This window comes from Notamacropus eugenii, chromosome 1 (assembly GCF_028372415.1).
Source record: "Notamacropus eugenii isolate mMacEug1 chromosome 1, mMacEug1.pri_v2, whole genome shotgun sequence".
Lineage (NCBI taxonomy): Eukaryota > Metazoa > Chordata > Mammalia > Diprotodontia > Macropodidae > Notamacropus > Notamacropus eugenii.
The window spans coordinates 324,362,733-324,387,857 of NC_092872.1; the positions used below are offsets into that span (position 1 = coordinate 324,362,733).

General features: G+C 35.8%; 1 protein-coding gene across 6 annotated transcripts in view; it reads right to left on the bottom strand.

Annotated features, from left to right (window-relative positions):
- Positions 1–25,125, bottom strand: part of PACS2 (phosphofurin acidic cluster sorting protein 2) — a 193,099-nt gene that overhangs the window by 128,140 nt on the left and 39,834 nt on the right. For all 6 annotated transcript variants that reach the window (XM_072629677.1, XM_072629676.1, XM_072629679.1 and 3 more), the window contains 2 exons: positions 22,218–22,343; positions 5,021–5,183 (listed from right to left, as the gene is read on the bottom strand). In XM_072629677.1, coding sequence (XP_072485778.1) covers positions 5,021–5,183; positions 22,218–22,343 — 289 coding nt within the window. The remainder of the gene's footprint in view (positions 1–5,020; positions 5,184–22,217; positions 22,344–25,125) is intronic.

Here is a 25,125-nt window from a genome sequence, read left to right on the forward strand (position 1 = left end):
GAGTTGAATAGAAAATTTTGACTTTCAGACACAAGAATCAAGACAAGCATAAAAAAGTAAAGAGGAAAGCAAAATCACAAGGGACTTACTAAAGTTGAATTGTTTACATTCCTGTATGGAAAAACAATAATTTGTAACTCTTGAAACTTTTCTCACTGTTGAGGTAGTTGGAGGCATTATACACATACATAGATAGACAGAGGGCACATGGTTAATTGAAGAGGAAGGGATGACATCTAAAAAAATAAAATTAAGGGGTGAGAGAGGAATATATTGGGAGGAGAAAGGGAGAAATGGAATGGGGCAAATTATCTCTCATAAAAGAGGAAAGAAACAGCTTTTTCAGTGGAGGGGAAAAGGGGGAAGGTGAGAGGGAAAAAATGAAGCTTACTTTCATCACATTTTGCTTAAGGAGGGAATAATGCACACTCAATTTGGTATGAAAATCTATCTTACACTACAGAAAAGTAGGGAAGAAAGGGATAAGTGGGGTATGGGAGGGATGCTAGAAGGGAGGGCAAATGGAAGGAGGAAGTAATTAGAAGTAAACACTTTAGGGGAGGGGCAAGGTCTAAAGAGAGAATAGAATAAATAGGGGGCAGGACAGGATGGAGGAAAATATAGACTTTTATGGAAGTCTTTTGCATAGTTACACATATATAACCTATACTGAATTGCTTGCCTTCTCAGTGGACATGGGTGGGGAGGGAGGAAGGGAGAGAAGCTGGAACTCAAAGTTTTAGGAACGAATGATGAGAATTGTTTTTGTATGCAACTGGGAAATAAGAAATATAGGTAATGAGGTATAGAAATCTATCTTGCTCTACAAGAAAAGAGAGAAGATAGGGATAAGGGAAGGGAGGGCTGTGATAGAAGGGAGGGGTAATCAAAATCCAGTGTTTTGGGGTGGGGGAGGGGAGAGATAGGGAGAAAATATGGAAATCAAAATCTTGTGGAAATGAATGTTGAAAACTAAAAATAAATAAATTTTAAAAAAAACAGTTTACTTGGCAGATCTATGGATAAGAGAAGAATTTATGACCAAATGAGATAGAGAGCACCAGGAGATCTAAAATGAATAATTTTGATTATATTAAATTAAAAAGGTTATGCACAAATAATACCAATGCAGCCAAAATTAGAAGGAAAAAAGACAGCTGGGAAAAATTTTTACACCAAGTGTCTCCAGGTCCCAGAATATGTCATTCCTCAATTGATAAATAGTCAAAGAATACGAAAACTAGCACTTTTCAAATGGGATAAATCAAAACTATTTATAGTCATGCAAAGTTCTAGATCACTACCAATTACAGAAATGCAAATTAAAACAACTCTGAGGTTCTACCTCAGACCTCTCAGATTGGCTAACCTGACAAAAAAACAATAAAAGCCAGAAGAGATGTGGAAAAATGGGGACACTAATATATTGTTGGTGGAGTTGTAATCTGGTCCAACTGTTCCAGGAAGTAATTTGTAACTATGACCCAAAGACTATAAACCTATACATCCTCTCTTTGACCAAGCAATACCACTCTTAGGTCTATATCCCAAAGACATCAAAGAAAAAGGAAAAGCACCTATGCGTACAAAAATATTCATTGCAGCCCTTATTGTGGTGGCAAAAATTTGGAAATTGAAGGGATGCACATCAACTGGGGAATGGCTGAACAAGTTACGATATATGAATGTGATGAAAAACTATCATGCCACATGAAATAGTGAACAAGATGATTTTAGAAAACTGGAAAGACTTACATGAACTGATACCAAGTGAAATAAGTAGAACCAGGAGAACATTGTAGACAGTAACAGCAATATTATACAATTATCAACTGTGAATAATTTAGCTATTTTGATCAAGACAATGATCCAAAAAAATTCTAAAGGAATAGAATACTATCTACCTCCAGACAGAGAACTGATGGAGTCTGAGTGAAGTTTGAAGCCTATTTTTAAAATTTTTCTTTATTTTTTCCTGCCCTTTTTTTGCAACATGGCTGATATGGAAACATGCTTTGCATGGTTTCACATATATAATTGATATCATATTTCTTGTCTTTTCAATGGTTGGGGAAGCCAGAACAGAATTTGGAATTCAAATTAAAAAAAAAAATCAATGTTTTAAGTAAATAAATGCACAAAAATGTACTTTAAAAAAAGAAAATGTGAGGATCAAGCAGACAAGCAAGAATTCATTAAGCAACTCCTCTGTGCCAAATACCGGCAATATGAATACAGAAAGTCAAGCTTTCAAAGATAAGTTTCTATAACAGACCTTCTTTCTTTTACAGTTCTAGAACTGAATAAACAATGCAAAGAATCCTGCCATGTGTTGGTTGATAATTTTTTTTGTACTTGGTAGAACAAAATGCAGCCATCAAGCCTCTCCAACAAGCAGCTCCTGACACACGTATTAGGATCATATAACACTCCCCCTCTTGAGTACTGGAGAAGCATGTCCTAGACTAAGACAAAAGTTTTTAACTAGGGCTGTTGGAAGAAAAAATTACATCTTTGTTTTCACTTATATCTAACTTAAATTTACTACTTCCTTCAATTATGAATGTAGGCAAACATAATTCCAAGTAAGGGTTCATAGGCTTCATACAACTGCCAAAATCATCCATAACATAAAAAAGGTTAAGAACCCTCACATTAAGGCCTCTTTTTCTCTTGAAAACTGAAAAATAATATTGTATCTTCTTCTGAAGCCTTTGATCACAATTAAGTGAAAGAAATATTATCAATGCTAAGGAGACAAAGTGCTACTATGAAGTCCTTAGTTTCATTTTTATCACAGATCTAATCAATTTTTTTTTGTAACAGAAGACCCAGTTCAGGCAGGAATCCAGGTTCCATGAAATTAAGATTAGAGTGATAATCACACTAAGAGCAGAATTATCTTTTGAATAATCCAATTAAGAACAATTCCTCATGCCTAGATTGAATGGTTTTCAGGACATTTCTCCAAAGTTCAAGTGGCAATGACATTACTATTGCTCAATTCAAGTAAATTCAATAACAAATACCTTGAACTTTGGACCACTGTCACCGTGCTGTGAAATCCTGTGTTCTGTTTTAGTATTTAGCATTTATATATAGTATTACAGTGTTATAGTATTTAGTACTATAATAATATCAGTGGATAATTCTTGCATAAGGACAAATTCCAGTCAGCAGAGGAAATTTTGCCAGTTTAGTTCCTCTAAGCAGGAATGTTTGTATATTAATAAATTGTTTCCAACAGACACTGGATAAAAACTGCTAAGTACAGAGCTTTTCTCCCACCATATTTGCACAAATTACTCTTCTCAATGATTAACTAATTACTATTATTTCTTTGTCTTCACTAGCACAACAAATATCCTGGAAAGAAATTCCTCTATCTATGCAAATCAGCAACTGCTGGAGTAAGAGATTATCTCTAGAGTTATTGTGCAAGGATATATCAGAGGTGGAACTTATGCCCTGGTCTTCCTGACTCCTGAGACCAGCCTTCTCTTCAGTAGGCCATACTATTTTTCTGACTAATTTCTCCAACTTGCCTTTGCATATTGTGTTGCCCCAATCCTGGAAGCATTCTAAGCTCAACTCTCCATCACTAAATCTGTAACTTGCAGCTGATGCTACTACCTGCAGCTGAGGTTCTACTTTCTACATGATACCTTTCTTCACTCAACTGCTAGTGCTGTCCTACCTATTCTGTAAATTTGTAAGAGGCAGCATGGTAGCGTAGACAAAGAGCTGCCCTCTATGCACTCTAATTATGCACATCATAGCTGTTTGACTCTGGCTAAGTCACTTAGCCTCTCAGTACTTTAAGGAACTCTCTAAAACTATCAGGTACAAAAAACATGCCAACCTGAATTGATGGAAGAAGTTTCTTCACTCAGGAAGAATTCTTTACACAAATGAAAATACAGGTCCAGTCCCTATCCCTATATTCATGTACATGTTTCCCTTGAGAAAATATGAATTTCTCAAGAGTAAGGATTATTAAATTTTTTGCCTTCATATCTCCAATGTCTAGCACAGTACTCTTATTATTTTCTGACTGATCAACTAATTTATTCCTGTGTTGTCATACTGTTTTGAATCTTAAAGCATTACAAACTTTTAGGAGTCTAAGGAATCAAAGATGAAGTATGCTAAAAGTATAATGGAAAGATGTGTAGTAGAAAAAGCAGGTGATAGCACATTTCCACCAGTGAACCATGTGCAAGCAGTAGAATAAGGGTTATCACTACAGAAATGTATGACTGGAAAAGGAAGTGGGCCAATCATTTAGCAAGAATGGGAACTAAACCAAGAGCTGCAAAGGTACTAATAAAATGTAAAAATACCTAGGGGAAAGCATTTAGCAATTTGGGTAGCTTCTTTGTGGAGCATTGATGGAAGATTGAGGAAGCATGAATAAGAATCACACAGGTGGAAGAGTTAGGGGTTGCAGATACTGGAGGGCCAATGTAGTGGTATTCATCTGACATAAAAGGGAAAATATAGACAACAGGTTAAACAGAGATCAACTGGAAACAGAGAAGGAACCAAATCACTAATATATAAGCACAAGGTATTAACTGCCAAGACAAAGGAAAAAAACCCCATACTGGAACAAGGACTGAGCATAAGAGAACCCTGCTAATGTATGACAATTGTATTATGATGGAAAAAAATAACAGAGGTGACACATCTGAGCTTGATGTTTAAATGATACTTGGACAGGTGGTTAAAAGATGAATGATGCGTAAAAATATCATGGAGAGAGAAATCAGATGTGACACAGTGACTACATAACCATAGATTCAGAGGGAAAGTTGGAATACAGTTCTACATATGAAACAAATCTATTCCTCAAAGATATTAACTTGGATTAAACTCAAAATATTATTTAGAGAAACTCAGTTTTCCTTTACATTATCCCCATAACCTTGGGAGGTCACAATGAACAAGAGTGGTTCAATAACCCACTACTTATTAGCTGTGTCAGTGACCAAAAAAGAGGTAAAGAAGAAAAACTCACCTGTGGATTTGATTTTTTGGCTGGAATGCATAGTGCTGTCATCATGGTCTATTGGCTGACTAGACAAAGAGAAGATCCATATTTCAGCTACTTTAGCAGTGACTTCCTTGATGTTGCTACAAAGGCTCAGAACCTGGCCTCCTTCAGTTGGGTGCTGCATCACCTGTGTTTGGGTAATTCAGATGGTTGATTGTAGTATGTTTAAATATAAAAACTCAAAATGTTTTTAAAGAAATCTAGGTATATTCACTACGTCTTTCAAGTGTGTCTTGTGACTTACTTGGGCTTTTCCTCCTTTGCCATGGAAAAGGATATCTAGTCAATGCCCAATCAGCATTACAGAAGGAACTCTGGGGTTCAGAGGTAGGAAAATATTCTGATTCATGAGTTGCAACAGAAACATTCAATCACCTACACCCATTGCACATGACAGATTTTCAAGTAATTTTCTATCTGAAGTTTGAGGCTTTTTTTGTTCTAGATTTCCAGTACGGGAATACATAAAAATAATATTTACAAAAAAAGTCTTTTGAGCTTTTCCCATGTTCCTAGTAATGGTTTTTGGATGATGCTGATAAATGCCTAACTATAAGGGAATAGGATTTTGATCTTATACCTCATAATCAAAGGACTACTGATTTATATGCTAGTTCCCTTAAGGAGGGGATGTGTTTTGGCATACCTTATTTCATGAAAACTTTTTATTCCTCAAATGTTTCCTAGATGTGGTTGGGGCACCAGAGGAGAGTTAATTCAGCTTTCTAAACACTGAAGCAATTCCCTCATCTGGCACATACATTTATGATATATATGTTATCCTATTCTTTTATTCCTGGAGGAACTGCATATTTGTATTATTCTTGTTCTCACACAGTTTTTACTATTCCAATTCAGGCAACTGAAGACCAAAGAATCTGCCTCAAAAAAACTGAGGCTTTCATCAGAAATTATGCTTTTTGTGTTCTAAAATAATTATAGTTTTGAGGATACTTAGCTACCAAAAAAATATCTGGAATAAAGCAAGGGTGTATGCTAGGTATCTATCTTACACTGTCATTTTACCTAAGGAATTTAATATATAATACTTCACCGCAAATTATCAATTGAGATTACAGAGGAACCTCGTGGGAATTGTCAACATTGAGAACCCAACAAACTGAAGAACAATTTTACAAGAATTTGAAGCATACTGTAAGTCATCCTATGGGAACATATACTCTGGCTACCCAGGGAGGGGCAAGCATATTGGTCTCTTGATTTGGGATGGGTGCTTCACTTTACTGAGGTGACATAGCAACTCTTGATTTATGACATGAACCCATATAATTGGGTGTCAGAAAATTCTTTGCTAAGTGTCATGGGGAGGAAACTTTCGTGAAGGAACCCTCTTCCTCTCCTCCCCTGCAGGTAAACTATAAGAGGAACTGAAGGGTAAAATTCTGCCTCAGTCTGTCTTCAATATATTGCTTAGGCCTCTGCCAGTTCTATTAAATTTCCTTGGCCTTCCAGTGAAAGGAGGGGAGAGAAGAAAGGGGAGTTCCTTTCCATGAGCCCTGATCACTAAACACCAATATTAAGAAAAGGGGATTTTTAGCCTTGGCAGCTACTTCACGAATCCAAAAGTTTAGGAGTTCATGAGTCTGTCAGAGGCTACAAACGACTAAAGAAGGACCAAGGACTGAAGACTAAGAAAGCCCAGACCATGCCCTGGATGACTAATTTATAATTGAACAGACAACACAGGTCACGAGCCCCATCACCTGACTTTGCCTTGTGGGGAGATAAAAGTGATAGGAATAAGTTATTACTTCATATTTTAACTATTTGTTAATGTGAGTTCTATTACTCTTTTGTGTCTTAAGATTTTTATTTTGGTGGAACAAAGAGCTGTCCTCTATCTGATATCTATTTTATACTTTGAGTACTTTAATACAGGTCTTGTTAATTCCTGTCTAGACCCCTAAATATGAGCCATGATTAAACTCTGAAAAAAAAAGAAAAATATGCAATTAAATCTAAGTTATAGTTTCCTAAAATGGAAATATATGAAAGAAAGGAATACACACTTAGCATTATAATTTTCTACAGAATTTTAACTGATGCAAATTGATTTTCATAACAAAGAGAACACCTCACTCATCATACATTACCAAGTGGAGAAGTATGGCAACCAAAGGCAAAAACAGTTTAAAATATAAACTGCTTTGTAAAATCTTAAAAAGAAAAACAGTGGCTTGTTATGATCAGTATTATCCCAAGAAGCAGTAAGAAAGAGTGAAAAACAAATTTAAAGAAAGTCTGGCAAAAGAAAGAGTTTAAGGAATATTTATTTAAGTATGATATTGGAAGGACAACAACAAATTAAAGCTGGGGAAAAAACAATCAAAGTTTTTAAAACTTTTCACCACTGAAGAGAGTGGAACCATTACTTTAGAGGGCAATAATATGAATATGCTTATGGAGAAAATGGAAATGGAACTGAAAGAAAAAAATGTGAATGTAGAAGACCTAGACTAAGTATATACAGAAGAGGTTCATGAGGGCACTGATTGATTAGTTCTTCTAACTACCTCAAAAATGAGGGGAAAAAAATCTTGGTCCTAATTATTATCCTCTAAAACAAGCCTGCCCAAACTGAGGCCTGTGGGCCACTTAAAGCCCCACAGTACACTTGCAGTACACCAAAGAATTTCCTCTACAAACAAAGGATATTTTCCTCTTTATTTTTCCCAGGCTACCAAAAGGGTGTGCAGGACTGAGAAAACATTATTAACAGTCCATATGCCAATTTCCCCATTAACATAAACTATAAGAAAAATCTATACATGCATCAAGGGAATCCTTACTGGAGCTATTATAGAGTAATTTTCAGAAGGGATACTCAAAAGTGAACCACAGTTTTACTTCACATACTTCAAAGAAAAATATAGAGAACAGAGAATCCCACTATGTACTTCTTACTTGACTATAAAAAAATAACTTTAATTGGGTGAGAAAAATGCCACCTTAAAGTTTCTCCCTCAGTGAAGTATCTCAATATATGTAAAAAAAATTATACAAGATTCCTTGAAACACATAAGTTAATTTAACTGAGAGACAACTTTGTAGAGTGAGTGTAGGCTCCATGAAGGCAAGGTCTGTCTTCACTTTGACCTTTCTATCATCATCCATCCAACCTAGCACAGTACTGGGCACAGAGCAAGCACTTAATAAATGTTTGTGTACTGATAATCCTCTGAGCATTTTTATCAACTGAACACTTAAAGGGGAGGGAAATACACTTGTCAAAGAAGTTCACCTCCGTTATAAAGGAAATTTAGGGCAGAGTCCAAGTTGGAAAGGGCATTCCAATAGATAGTGGGGAATAGAAAGGTGATATCCCTCCACATGTTCCTGATAACAGATGACACTGTGACAAATGCATCAAGCCCTGGAATATAGCAGAACTTCCTAAATGATATCCATAATCATGCAAGAAAATTTTGGCCTAACTATGCACATAGTTTTAAGAGAAGGAAGAAGGAAAATTGCTCAAACTATGACATTCAATTAAATAACCTACAGAGTTTTTCCAAGAGAGGTATAACTCAGAGAGACAATGAATTGGGCTGAAAATTTAATAGAGGAAAGCAGACTGGATTGCTTAGGGGAAACTGCAAAGTACTTTTAAGTGAGTTTAAGCTTTTCCTTGGAAAAGATAATCCTTTTTGATTCCAATATTCTTCTGGTAATACTGCATGGCTGACTCATGGAACACCAGTTTCTGAAGTTGAAATCCATCCAAAAATCAGCAGAGAGGTCCCCCTTGGGAACAAGCAAGTTGCAGTACATTACAAATAACCGAACCAAAGTAGTGATTGAAAGGATGTCAGCAAAGAAATGTATAATAACATTCCAGGAACTCTACTAATGTTCAAATATAATAATATGATGTTCAAGTGAAAGATAAATCAAAGAAAAAACATTGAAGTGCTTACTATATACAAATAAAGTACTGTGTTGTGATCGACAGAAGACAAGAAGAGCTGAGATAGTCTTTGTTCTCAAGGATCCCATCCATGTCAACACATACAATATGTGATTCAGCTGAAGTTTCAGCTGACAGTCAGGCTGAAAGGTCTCATTGTTACTTAGAAAACAGATGGCAATGTATCTTTTAAAATTTCATTGGCATTGATAAAATTATATTTGTTTCTGTTTAATCACTTAATGATACCAAAAAAAAAATTGGTACTAACAGCTTTCTTTTTCATGTCTTCAACAGCTCAAAATTCTGAGGAAACAGCATTGGCTGCTTCACCAATTGGTAGAAGGTAATCAGTAATTAGAACTTATAGTTGAGGTGGTTTTACTCAAAGAAAATGAGGAAAAACATACTGTTAATTTATGGGAGGCAAGAATGGGTTGAGCTCTGCATAAATGGAGGAAACACCCATATCAATGATGTAGTTCATAGAATTCCTATACTGGTGTAATTGAGATCTTATCCTGCCATGATTAAACTATTCCAGAATGATGAAACTGTTCAGTTAGATTTCATGTCTGTCACAGATCCACTTCTAATTGCCACACAAGAGTTTAGTGGAAGTAACTGATTAATGGATGGACATTTACTAGAGGGGAATGGGAGGGGGGGAGTCTCAATTTAAATTTATAAAAAATTCTTACCATTAACATTCAGAAATTGAGAAAAATGTCATCATAATTACTATATTTGGCCTTGACTGTTCCTTTATCAGACTATGACCAATCCAGTAAAAAGATTAGTAATCACTTGCTTCATATGGGAAAAGAAAACCCTTTCCCCTCGACTTTCTTTGGGCAGATCCACTTCTCCCAGCTCCCCACTGCTGGGAGGGGCTTCCAAAGTTTGTTACGATGTCAGCACTTCTGACCTATATACCAGGTATTGGATATGTGGTGGGGAGTCTTTGGATAGCAAAATTCACCATGACTACTACAAGGCGTCCTTCAGGACTGGGTGGGCAAGGCAAAGAATGAGACATTTGCCAGTTCCAAATGCTATATTTGATAGCTTGCACCTATACGAAATATTTAAACTTCAAAGAGAGAACTGCTTTGACATACGGCTTTCTTTTGACTTACATGTCATTTTGCCTTTCTACATGTTATTAAGATTATTCTATTTATATTTTAAAATACCTTTTTTCTCATAGTGGTTAAAATGTCAATAAATAAATCAATGTAATCTCATAACATAGACTTTATTATCTCTGGATAATAAATACTGGACATATGTCCAGTAACTGTGGATGATATTCAGGTGGTTATTAAAATTCAGAGTTAGCTGCTAAACATTTACTAAGTGTTTATTTCCTAGACACTATCTTAAACTAGGGGTATACAGAAAGGCAAAAGACAGTCCCTGCTCTCAAGGAGTTTACAGTCTAACTGAAGAGACAAAATGCAAACAACTACATATATATAGACAAGATATATATATATATACATATATATATATATACACATATATATGACAAATCAGAGATAATCACAGAGGGAAGGCATTATTATTAAAGTGGAAATGCAGAAGGGATTTTAGATGGGACTGACTCATAAGTTTTATGGGACCTGCTGTCTACATAAATACCCAGATCCTTGGGTTTTGTGACTATTCTAGAACATTATTGTGAAAAATTGTGAATTACAACTGTAAAAAAAATTTATAGTATGGATTTCTGTGCCTACACTCGATTTCATAATGTTCAAATCTGATAGAATCTGTGCACTGATCCCTCTTGCTCACCTTGCTGAGCTACCTTGTATTATATTTATGCTTCCTGACCATGTCACCCCCTCCACATCCACTCAGTAAACTCCAATGTCTATCTGTACCCTCCAGGATAAAATATATAACTGTCTATTTGTTCAAATCCTTTCATAACCTAGCTCCACACCAATCTCTCCAATCTGTCCCATCCTGCATACTGTTACATCCAGTGATTCTAGCCCCCTTGCCATTCCTTGAACAAGACACTCTTTATTTCCCAACTCTGGGAATTTCCACTGGCTGTTCCACATGCCTATAATGCTGTCCCCTCCTTATCTCTATCTCCTGGTTTCCTTCAAGTTCCATCTAAAATACCACCTTCTACAGGAAGCCTTTCCCTATCCCTCTCAATTCTAGTGACTTCCTTCTGTTATTTCTGATTTATTCTTATGTCTTATTTGTACATATTAGTTTGCAAATTTCTTCCCCCATTTGAGTGTGAGCTCTTTGAGAACAGGGACTGTCTTTTGTCTTTCCATGTAACCACAGCTCTTAGTAGAGTGGCTGACACACAGCAGGCACTTAGTAAAGTTTTACTATGAATTTTAATTCATAATAGACTACTTATTTTTTCTCTCATGTATACTTATTGTATTTTTTTTTCATTCTTTACACTTGCAACACTAGCATCTAAGAGCACACAGTAGGTACTTAATGAATTTTTGGTGACTGACCATCATACAAAATTGTATTGCTCATTTTGATGAAAAGTAAGCCCTAGAATTTTGGAAGCTATCTTTTCAGTGACATTTTAAACTGACATCCTTTAAAAGTCCTCTATTTTGATAATAACCAGTGATCATATAACTGCTATCCTTGCATCACTGAATCAATTAAGGTAAAGGACATCTACAGCATTGGGATCACAGTCAGGATACCACTGCAAAGAGAAAATAGTTCACAAAAAGGGTTTCAAATTCCCCTTGTTCCTATGAAGCTTCTGTTTCCAAGTTACTAGGAGCCCAACCAAAAGTGCTGTATTACAGTACTTGACTCTTTAAAACCTGGGGTGATTGGCTTCAAGTCTTCAAAACTTAATAAAATTAAAAAAAAAATCAATCAACCAGCATTTATTAAGCACCAACTACAGTGCCAGGCACTGAGAGAACTTTTAGAGATAACAAAGAAATGCAAAAAACAGGCCCTACTCTCAAGGAAATCACAGCCTAGTGAGTGAGACAACATGCAAATAACTATGTATACTCAGGATAAATTGGGTAGAAGGCACTAAGATTAAGGAGGACTAGGAAAGTCTTCTTACACAGGCAGGACTTGAGCTGAGACATGAAGCCAGGAAATCCAGGAGACTGGTAAGAGGGGGAGAAAGTTCCAGACTTGAGGAACAGTAAGAAAAAAGGTAAGGAGTTGGGAAATGGAATGTCATATTTGAGTAACACCAAGGAGGACAGAGTCACTAGATCTCAGTATAGTGGTGTGAAAGACGACTGGAAAGGTGCAAAGGTAGAAAGGAGCCAAGGCTTTTTGTAAAAAAATAAAAGGAACACAAATTTAAAATATTTTTAAAAATATTAATGTTCAAGAAAATGCAAATTAAAATAAATGAGAAGAACTTACACCAATCAAAATAACAAACTTGTTTTAAAATGACAAAATTCAACACTGGCTAAGTTGTGGTGCTTAAATACATATTTAAATACATTAAATACGTTGCTTGTGAGGCTACAAAATGGTAGAATCTTTTTTGGAGTGCTATTTGATACTGAAAAGTTATAAAAATACACAAATACAGCTAACAATCTTACTATTGGAAATAGGTCAAGGAACATTATCAAAAGGAGAAAAATATGCATTCACATATATTTTAAATTATATCTGGCTACAAAAACTAGAAACTATCAACAAAATGTCTTAATTGAGAAACGTTGTGGTATATCAATGAAAAAGGATGCTGTCAAGACAAATAAGTATGAGAAACATGGAAAACTCCATAAAAATCTTATGAAATAATTTAAAGCAAAGAAAACAGAACTAAGAGAAGCTGAGTATTGGATTGGTTGCCACTATATAAAAGGAAAATTTTTTCATAAATGTATTACTATGAATGGACAAAAAGAAAATTAAAGGAGACAGAGGCAGAAACTGATATTTTTTAAGATGAAATTAATGCAATAAAATGTAAGTTGATGTAAAATGTATTTAGTTAGTTTTGTTTATGCTTAAAACTAAGTTTACATAAATTAGTTATTTTAAAATTAATTTTCTGAAATTTTTGGTCTGGCCTTGTGTTCTATTAGGGTAGAAAATTCCAGTAAGTAAATTCCATTGAACAAGCAGGTCAGTAACTCATGAAAAACACAAACTTTTCACATAGTTAGTATGTATTGGAGGCAAAATTTGAAATTCCCAGTTCCAAAGTGATCCCTTTTCATTATAACACATAGCCCCAAAGCTTTATAATAAATAGGTGGTGGTGGTTGTTCAGTTGTTTCTCAATTGTACCTGACTCTTTGTGACCCCTTTGGGGATTTTCTTGACTAAGATACTGGAGAGGTTTTCCATTTCCTTCTTCAGCTCATTTTATAGATGAGGAAACTGTGGCAGAGTTAAGTGACAAGAAATGTAAAGCATCAAATCTTCTGCACTTAACAGCTTCCTGGGAATATATGATAATGACTGGGTAAAAGAAACGATGGGTATTTATTGCTAGAAACTAAAAAAACTGCAAAATTTTAAAATTCAAAGGGATTTCACTAGCCATCTAATCCAATTCATGCCTCAAAGGAATACATGCCATCAACAGAGCTGACAATTGATCATCCAGCTTTTGTTTGAAGACCTTAAAGTGAATAATAAAGTTCATCCCACTTTTGAACAGCTCTCATGGTTAGGACATTTCTCCTGACATAAACCTAAATTTGCACTTTCCATTCACTGCTTCTGGTTTTGCCCTCTGGGGCCAAAAAGAGCAAATCTAATCCCTGTTCCACATGACAGCCTGTCAAATACTTCATACAGTTACTATACTCTGCCTCATCCCAACTTCCTGTCACCACCTGCCCCCAAGCCTTCTTTTCTGTATGCTAAACATTCACAGTTCCTTCAGCTGATATTCTTAAGACATGGTCTCAAGACTCTTCACCATCTTAGTTTTCCTCTGGATATTTTTCAGTTTATGAATGAATGAAAAAACATTTATTAAGTACTTACTTTGAGCTAAGTACTGAGTACTAAGTGATGGGGATACAAAAAGAAAAGTAATATAGTTCCTGCTCTCAGTCACATTCTAAATAGAAGAGGTAACACATATAAAAGGATTCAGCTGCAGGACTAATGGAAAAACCCAATGGACTTTAGCAGGCAGCAGCTAGATACAAGGCAAGGTCCAGGAGTGCTTAGTATGCAATGGTAGCTCAGACGGCAATGTCCAGGGGACTGAAAGGCATAGCAACAAGGGATATGACAAGACTTGGTTAACTTCAGAGAACAATGACAGAGAAGAGCCCTGGTGGTCTACCATCTTACAAGAAGGACTTTTGTTGGAGGCTTGCTGATCATCTAAGTGATGTGAGCAACTTTCAACTACTAGGTAAGGGATAGTGGATCATAGTGAGTGGGGACTCTGAGTAACCTCCTATGAGGATGGGAAGGTACAGTATCCAGCTAAAAGAAAAGTTAGCACCCTTTAGGAAGTGAGTATTGGGGGACTAGGTCAAAGGAAGGGAAGATCCTGGCTCCTCCTAGTGTCTTTTCTTTCTGGGTCATAGGGTCCCCTGTTGAGATCTATGGTAGGTATGTCAATGCCCTAATTTATTATATTTTATTTTTTTTAATCAACCCAAATCCAGTTTCTCTCTTTCCTTTCCCCCTTCTTCCCTCTCCCTTTTGGCTCTTCTCTTCCATTGAGAAAGAAAGAAAAATAAAATCCGTTATAAACACGTATGGTTGAGAAAAACAAATTTTTAAATTAAATATACCCAAAAATAGTATCTCAACCTGCACTCTGGGTCCACCGTATCAGGAGGTGGTAGCATGTTTCATCATAAACCCACTAGAACTGTGGTTAGTCACGTCAACAATTACAATTTCAAAGTTATTTGCCTTTTTATAATATTGCTGTGACTGTATAAATCTTTCTCTTGTTTCTATTTACTCTGTAACAGTTTACAGAAGTATTCCCAGGATTCTGTGAAACAATGCCTTTTCATTTCTTATAGCAAAACAGTATTCCATTACATGTATATAATGCAACTTATTTAGTCATTCCTTAATTGTTGGTTACCTGCTCAGTTTCCAACTCTGCCATCACAAAAAGAACTGCTATAAATACTTTTACACATTCTTAAAGTTTATCTTGCGTAAAATACATTTTCCTTTAATCTACCCTCTCTCTCATTTCACTCATGTCTCTTTACCCCTTTCTTACATGTTTCCCTATTGAGTGAAATTTATTTCTGCACCCAATCGTGTGTAGTTTTGCCTGTTTAGATCAGTTCAGATGACACTGAAGTTCAAAAATTAACTGATCCCTCACCCAATCCCTTTCTGTTTGTAGTCTTTTGGGTACCCTAATTGTGTGAGATTTCTCTCAATTTTCCTCTCCCCCCTCCACTTCAGTAGTATATTCCTCTCCTTTTCTATTCCTTTTATCACCAATCAAAACATAACAAACACAAGCTCTCTATTTAATTAGATTTCTCTTAAAATCTTTGACGAGAATAGGGTTTTGAGGGAACATATTTCATAATAAAATGAAAACCATTCATCCTTGTGTATTCCCTTAGGATTATTCTTCATATTTACCTTTGTTTTTCTCTTGACCTCCCCTGTTTGCACTTCAAAGTTTCTACACAGCTCTGGTCTTTTCAAAAAGAATGTTAGGAAGTCCTCTATTTTGTTAAAGATCTTTTTTTTTGTTGTTGTTTTTTGCACTACAGGATTATATTCAGTTATGCTGTGTAAGTTACTCCTAGTTGCAAGTTTATATCCTCTGCCTTCTGGAATTTCATATTACAAACTCTCCACTCCTGGATAATGGTGGTTGTTAAATCATATGTGATTCTGACAGTGAATTTTCAGTATTTGGATTCTTTCTGACTGTTTGCAGCATTTTTTTCTCCGACCTCGAAGTTCTGGATTAGAGTTTTAATGTACCTGGGAATTTTCATTTTGGGTTTCTTTCTGGCAGCAGCTGGTAGATTGTATTTCTAATTTGTTCTCCCTCTGGTTCTAAGAGATCTGGGTAATTTCCTTTTAAGGTGTCTTGAAATACGATGTCTAGGCTCTTTTTTTTTCTTCTTTTAGTTGTGGCTTTTAGATTTTTAAATTATCTCTCTTTGATCAGTTTTCCAGGTCAGTTGCTTTTGTTCTGAGAAACTTTACATTTTCTTCTATTTTTTCAGTCTTTTTACTTTAGTATTTGTTTTCTCGAATACTCTTGTACAAAATGGCTAATATGGAAATGTTTTACATAATTACATATGTATAACCTGTATCTGATTGCTGTCTCAGAGAGGAAGAAGGAGAGAGAAGGATAGAATTTGGAACTCAAAATTTTAAATAAAAATTTTAAAAAAATTGAAAAAAATACTTGTTTTCTCATGCAGTCATTAACTTCTATTTAGTAAGGAGATTGTTTCTCGTGTAAGGTTGTGTACCTCTTGTGTCAAGGTGCTGATTTCCTTTCTAATTCTTTCTTTGACAACTCATTTCTTTTCCCATTTCCCCCCTCTAGCACTCTCATTTCATTTATAAAAACATTTTACACTCATGAACAAACATTTTGGTTCTTTTCCTCCAGGAATTCTAGATGTACTTATGCCAAACCTGTATTTTTCTTTGATCCTTTGCTTATAAATGAGTCATTATCTTCTAGCTATGTGTCTTCATCCTCACTGTCACTCTTTCTATCAGGACTCTTTTTGTGTTTGTTCATTCTTTCAGCCTACTTCTTGACTTCAGACTTTATGTTAAGGTTGGGCTCTAAGTATTTCTGGGGAGAATGTCTTACCTGAACTTGTGTCCTGGTGGGTTCTTATACTAGTTTATTAGAGTACTGAGTGTTGTATTATTCCACGATCTCAAGCTAGGGAATTGTATGTTTTCAATACTTCCAAGTGGTCTGGTCCAGAGCAAAGGCTGGTCATTGCTCTGCTGGTTCAAATTATGCAACGTCTTGACCTGGGCTTGGATCTCTGCAACAATTCTATTGGCTTGTCCCTAGTTAGAAGTTCCAATGGCCTGCTGCTGGACTCAATTACTGTCAGACAGCTGGAAAGCTCTGTTCAGTGTGACAGAAGAGCAGGCTCCACTTGGGTCAGGGATTCTTATCTTGATACTTTTGTTGCGGGTTTCAGACTGTAATGGTGGTTGAAATGAAGACCTAACTCTGCTCTTGTGGTCAGAGCCAAAAAAGTACTGTTTGCTTCTGAACTTGTTCCTTGCTCAGTATACATCCTAAGACAATCATTCTTTACCACAGAATGAAGATCCTAGGAGCAGATCTCCAATTCATTTAGTCCTGGATCTGTGACCTTGAACCAGAGAGTAACAGAACTACTGGGTAGTATCTATTCTTGTGCCCCCACATAAAGTTAGACCTCTCTTTGCTGTATTTGGAAGCTTTTCTTGCCCAGGTACACAGATTCTCCCTGATCTGGAAGACCATATAGTTCTTCTTCAGACCACCTTTCTACCCTTCCACACACTTCTTTCTTCCTATGTTGACCTGGGCTGAGAAAAATTACTTTCTGACATTTCTTTTTCTTGGATTTTCTGACCAGCACTTGATTTGATGCTATTTTTAGGTATGTTTGGAGGTATGTGGTATCTTCTTGCTATTCCATCATCTTGATGGTCAATGATTGTAAACTATGGTGTCCAGAATTGAATACAAATTTCCAGATATGGTCTGACCTGAATTCCTAAATGGAACCTTCTCAATATAGGCTAAGATTGAATTAGCTTTTGTAGCTTTCACATAACTAACCAGATTTTCATATCTTTTTCAAACAAACTATTGTGGGTTAAGATGTGGAAATATGAATGGATTTGGAGAGGATATGCGTTCAGATATAAGAATCAAGAGAAGCATGAAAAGGAAAATAGGAAAGAGAAATCATAAAAGGTTTATTAAAGTTGAACTATTTACGTTCCTACATGGAAAGATGATATTTGTAACTCATGAGACCTCTTCTCAGTATTAGGGTAGCTGGAGGAGATAGACAGATCGATAGATAATTAGACAGACAGATAGACAGACAGACAGAGAGATAGACAGAGGGTACAGAGTGAGTTGAATATGAAGGGATGATATCTAAAAAATAACATTAAGAGGTAAGAGGAATATATTGGGAGAAAGAGAAAGGGAGAGATAGAGTGGGGTAAATTATCCCACATAAAAGAGGAAAGGAAAAGGTTTCACAATGGAGGGGAAGAAGGGGGAGGTGGGTAGGAATGAGTGAACCTTACTTTCATCATATCTGGCTTAAGGAGGGAATAACATACACACTCAATTGGGTATCTTACCCTATGGAAAAGTAGAGGGAAAAGGGATAAGATGGGGAGGGGATGATAGAAGGAATGGCATGTGGGGGAGGGGGTTGTCAGAAGCAAACACTTTAGAAAAGGGACAGGACGAAAGGAGAAAACAATAATTGGGGACAGGATAGGATGGAGAGAAATATGGTTAGTCTTTCACAACATTACTATTATGGAAGTGTTTTGCATAATTAATCATGTATAACCTATCTTAAATTGCTTGCCTTCACAATGGGGGTGGGGGGGGAAGAAGGGAGAAAACTTGGAACTCAAAGTTTTAAAAACATGTTAAAAAATTGTTTTTACATGCAACTGGGAAATAAGATATACAGACAATGGGGTATAGAAATCTATCTTGCCCTTCAAGAAAATAAAGGGGAAGGAGATAAGAGGGTGAGATGATAAAAGGGAGGGCAGACTAGGGAAGGGGTAATCAGAATGCATAGCATCACAGAGTGGGGAGGGGGAAGATGGGGAGAAAATCAGAACTCAAAATCTTGCAGGAATGAGTGCTGAAAACTAAAAATAAATAAATAAATTTGCATCTTTAAAAAAATGCCTATTTTGCTAAATGATTGCTGCCTTTATGACACCAGACAAATAAACTCCTTGAACCTCAGCTTCCTAACAAAAGAAAAGAAGGTTAATGTGGCACAACATGTTCTTAAAAATTATTGATATCTTTTTTTTCAAATTATTTAAATTTCCTCCTTTATCCCTCCTCTCTCTCCATCTTTCAGAGCCATTTCTTATAATAAAGAATTGTCTTGGAAAAAAGCGGAGAAAAAAACCTGATCAATGTATCAAAAAAAATTTGACATATGAAATACAAACCTGTGTAAATGTCCTCCCCCCACCACTAACACATAAACCTCAGCAAGAGTGGGGAAGTGTCTTCTTATTCATCTTCTTTGAGACCAAGCTTATTTACTGTAATGTTCCAAAATTGATTTTCAGCTGTTTCATCATTTTTCTTATGTTTACACTGTTAAAATCATTATGGAGCTTGTTTTCCTGGCTCTGTTTATTTCATTATGCTACAATTCATATAAACCTTTCCATACTACTACCTTCCTGTCATTTCTTACAACACAGTAATATTCTGTAGCATTCATTTTTTTTTAATATTGAGGGATGAGTTCATCTAGACTACGATTCAAATTTATCAAGGGTAACTGGATGTTTTGATTTCTGACATTTTTATTCTATCAATTTCACTGTTATGGTCATTCTCCTTGGCAGAGAAAATAGAAGTAACATAAGCAACTCTCTCTTCTTTCTGTTGTCACCTATCCCATCTATCCCAAGCAGCAATCATATTTCCTATTTCACTGTCATCTTCCTCTTCTTATCCTTCTTCTTCAACAGCTGAAATAAAAATCTGTCTTCACTGTTTAGCTTCCCACTTTTAACTTTATCTCAATTATGTGTTTTATCCATTGCTGACACTAATTTTTTTATGGGATGAAGCCAAGTTATTATATTCCTCCATTGTTATCTGCTTCCACTTAGATGGGTTGAGTTCTATGTGCATTGACATTGGTCTTCTTCAAACAACTCTTCTATTTCCTCCTCGTGGGAACTGCTTTCCTTCATGTCGTAAGAATTTCATCTTAAGAGTTTTCCATGTCTTCTAAACTAACACCCTCTGTAGAATGCATTTACTTAATCATTGGAGTACTACATCTGCTTTTTCTGAACCTCTTGAAGACTGCTTTCCCAAAGTCTAGGCTATATGTCAAGTTTATGCCCACAATTCCTGTCCTCTATCATAAATTCTTCAGGTAGGGGCTATTGCCATTCCCCATTATTTCCACTCCAACTCAATCCTAGTCATAGGAATAAGATCTAGACCAGAACCTGGCATTACTGATTCCTCTACCTTTGAAGGATAAAATCAGTCAAAAAGCTATTAGCTGCCCTGCTTTTGACATAGAGTTTAGCAGATGCCTGATATTCTCTATCATTATTTGTATAACGTGATAACAAAATTTCTCCTATTTTTCTTTACAGTGATTTTCACCTGAATGTTCTCTACCATGTTTTCTCCTTCTGGTTTCCAGATTTATGTACATGAGAATGCTTTTAAATATACAATGTTAACCCAAAGCATTTGTGTTGGAAATGGTGCTCTAAGAGGAATGGGAAAACAAATAGAAGTCTCATATGATATGCTTCAGCAGCGCCTTGCTGAAATACTAAAGTCAATACTAAAAACACAAGAAAATTTCACTCTGTCGTAAAGGTTTTACTTCATGCTTTCCATCAAACTATCATCCCATATCCCTTCCTATCTTCGTTGCTAAAAACTGAAAAAGACAAGTCTACACTGCTCCTACCCATTTACTCCTCCAGTCCTTGAAATCAGGTTTCTGACTCCCCTGTTCTACTAAAACTACTCTCTCAAAACTGTTCTGTCAGTGGCTAAATCTAATGGTAGCTTCTCAGTACTCAACTTCCTCAACTTTTCTGAATCATACCAAACTGACTTCTGTCCTTTTCACCTCCCTTGCCTTTCATGCCACTGTTCTCCTGGTTCTTTGCCTACCAGTCAATTCCTTGTTCATCTCTTGGATTGGTTAATCATCTTCCCATCTCATAAATATGGGTGATCTTCAAAAGACTTTGTCCTAAAACCATTTGTGACACTATCACCTGGACATACCCGTGGTACCTTAATACTTAATAAACTTCAAACTAAACTTATCATCTTCCTTCCTATATCTGTCCCTATTGCCAGGAAGAAGATGGCAGATGAGCTAAGCATCAAGAATTAAAGGTAGAGATGAGAATTCAATTTAGGCATGAGAAACAGTACTATTTCATATGAAGATGGCTCCATTTCTTAGGCTTCTATCTTCCATCAAGTCTAATAAATCTCCAACTACTGTTAATAGTTTACTTATACAGTATGTGTCATATACATTCCTTTTTCTACAAACTGCCATCATCTTCTTTTAGACCTTCATGACCTTCCTCCATAATAAAAATGTTTATGACATGCTATTAAACGGTATTCTTGCCTCCAGTATCTTCTCTAATTCATCCTCCACATAGCTGCTAAAAAAAATCTTCTAATGCCCTAGTCTGATCACATCATTCCCCAACACACAGCTGTCAGTGGCTCTCCTTAGTTTGAAGTCCCTAAAATCTGGCTAATTCCCAGTCCTATTTCACATACTCTATATTTCAGTCAAATTAATGATATCTTACCATTAATAGAGTCCTTCTTGATCTTTATTAAAATCCTACTTCTTTGAAGTGTAGCAAAAGGGCCATCTCTTTGCTAATGTCTTCCCTGATACCCCAGCTAAAAGCATTCTATCCTTCCTCAAATTTTCTTAGAGCACCTGCCTGGCTCTTTCCTTTGCCCTTATATCACACTATACTTTGTAATATACTTATCTCAACCTCCCTGTTATGCTCCTTTATGGTAGTAACAAAACAAGTATTTAACATAAAAGTATTGCTCTTGTTAAAGGTATTTTAAAATTCTTTTAGACTAAAAGCTATTTCTGGCTTCCTATAAGTAAATTTCTAATAATAATTACACAACAATTAGCTTCTATATAACAGTAATGGATGTAAAATTTGGAACCTCATGTACCTGTATGCTACTTGAAGGCAGAAAGTATATAATTTTTCAATTTTATATTTCCAGTGCTTAGGAGAGTACTTTGAACATAGTATATACTTGATAAACATCTGCTGAACTAAAACAGTGTTATAATGACTTCTTCCAGGAATTCTAGTAACAACCTTCCTATCTTCCCAATTTTCAAACGTAATCTAAGATGGGCTTACTTTATACTGAATGGCACTATATAGTGGATAATCCAATAGGCTCCAGTGTACATCCCTGAATTTATAATTATTCATCTACCGGTTATTAGATTTTGAAGAACCTACCTCAGCCATGTTGATGGATCCCACTGCCAACGTTTTGTAGCCCAAAATAGTTCGGTTTTTGTATCGTTTCCTCCTTTGAAGCATAATCTGAAGTTTGTTGCAGTCTCTTTTCAAGAAATGAGGATACTGTACAATACAATTCAACAGTTAAAATCTCCACACTTAAGACATTATTATTTAACTTTATAAAGTTTATAATACTATAAACTATTCCCCAACACAGACTAAGGCCTTTCATTGCATAGAAGAGGAAAGTAGGAAGCAAGTTAAATAGCCCAGCACAGCTAAAAAAAATCTCAAGATAATCAATATCTGGCAATATTTTGGCAATTGGGAACTTAAATGTTTTAATCACTGTTAAGATTTAGAAATTAAATTTAGATTTAGAAATTAAATACTTCCATTTGAAAATGGGAACAAGCTTGAGTAATATAGGCCATTATCTTTAAAGGTTATCATTATCATTATCAGAGGTTCTTCTAGTAAATGATAGTTTGGCACTTCATCTATCTCATTCCCACTTCATTCTACCCCTTTATTATCAGAGGAAAGAGGAGTTATAAATAGGCCCACAGCTCCTTTGAGAGGTAATTTACAATTCCATCTTCTATATTGAAAGGTATTCTTGGCCTACTCTAAATACATTTCTGTTATATTTATTCATACCTAACAGTAGCAGGATAAAAAATAGCTTCATGTATGTAGCAAAATAATCAATGACATTCATTAATATACATTAAAAGCTTGTGTTTGTGTTTCAACAAGATTCATTCTGTTCAGTCATATTTTAATTGTGCTCATGTCTGTGAATGCAATTTTCATGTATGTAAATGAAAAATTAATGCTGCCTATAAAATCTTGCATAAATTCACATGTAGTTTGTTACTGCATACATACATCACATCAAACTTTTAGTCATCTGCTTATCTAAATATATTTTTAGCATATTCATAGACATTACTATATTATACTGTATTCATATGTATTACATTCATAAAATGTATTAAGACAACATATTTTATATATATATGCATAGACATTAAGTAGTTCTGTATTTGCATAAATAAGTACATATTCAAAAATTATCTTTCTAAAATTTAAAAATGACAATATAAACAAAAAATAACCATAGGCTGACAAATCAGAATCTGATCCTGAATATTAATAAGCTGTGTACATTTTATATGAAATGGAAATCACATAAAGAATGGTCAACTTTAACAATTTCAACATCAGCAAATAATATAATATAAAGGTAGAAATATCAAAGCTAGTTTTTGGTAGAGAGAAGGATATAAAAAATGAAAAGGCTGAAAAAGATTTTGTCTTTTTCAAAGAAATCTTTTGCCAACCCAAATTTGTAATAACATTTGTTAAAATAATTAACAATCATTAAAATGAAAAATTAAGGAAGAGTAGGTAGGTGGCACAGTGCTGGGCCTGGACTCAGAAAGATCTGAGTTCACAGCCAGCCCTGTCAATAATTGTAGGACCCTGGGAAAGTCATTTAACTTCTAGTTGCCTCAGTTTTCTCAACTGGAAAATTGGGACAATAATGACACCTATCTCCTAAGGTTGTTGTGAAAATCAAATGAAATAATAACTGTAAAGTGCTCAGCACAATGATTGACATACAGTAGGCACCCAAATGCTTATTCTCATTCCTATTAAAATTCTGCCCTACCACTACTTCACTGCTATAATAAAGATGTTTTTGATAAGCATAAAGGGCTTAAAAGTATCTAAAAGTAAAATATTTTAATTTCTGAAGAAAGAATAAAGAAAAAGGGGTCAGACATGATGATATACACCTGTTATCACTGCTGCTCGTGAGGGCTGAGGCTGGTGGGTTGCTTGAGCTCAGGAGTTCTGAGCTGCAGTGTGCTAAACATAGAAAGTCCTCACAAAGTCTGACACAAATATAGTCAGACTCTGAGAGGAGGGGAAGGGGAAATAAACCCCCATTAAGTGTAGAAAAAGCAAAGAACAAAAAGAAACAGGCTGACTTGGTAAGTAAATTAAGAGGAATCTCTTCAACAATCTAGATTAAATGGTTATTGTGATCCTTTTCATCTTGGGTTCATCACAAACTTGCTATAAACTCAGGCCATTAATGTTTAGACCTAAAATTGTGGGGTCACAGCCCCCACAGACAATTTTAGTTTGTATCTATGTTTGTCAATATGAGTTTCCTGTATGAAGTCAATGGGCAAAACAAAGGGTTTTCACTCTTAATGGGCACACACTGTAAGATATGAAATGGTTTATCCATAGACTTGGTGCCATCAACCTGAAGAGATAGAAAAGAGTGTTCAAGGCAGATGGAGCAGGCAGGATGCTGGACATGAGATATGAGATAAATTGCAGGATGTGATCAGCCACAGACTATGCACTAATGCCTCCACCAAGCACTCCCAACTATGCAACATTCAAAGCACTGCTCCCCTTTCCCCTTTCCTGTTCTCTTTGCTTATCTGTATGACAAAGACATCTCTGGACTACCTGATATTCCAGAACTGTGCTTGCCCCTCCTCCTCCTCTTTTCTTGCTCCCCTTCCTTCTAATCCATCAGACTGTATACAGACCAGACAACTAGCCTGGCTAACTGCTCTGTCTCCCATGGGGAGAAGGGTCCATCCTGCCTCCCACATGGAGTGGGCCTGGCTAGTTTTGTCTCTCCCATGGGAAGCAGGTCTGTTGGGTGTGTCACTCCAATAAAACCCTCTCTTTAAGTGGGAGACTGAGTGAATGCTTTCAGGACACTGGGACCCACATTACTTCTACCCATTCATAGAAGTCCTCAGGGCTAGTCAAAAGACGCAGCCCACAGCAGCTCTAAGGATAGATAGGGTGGATAGGCAGCCCATTCTCTAGAGTCCCTGTCAGTTCCCCTTATTTTGTAAACTTG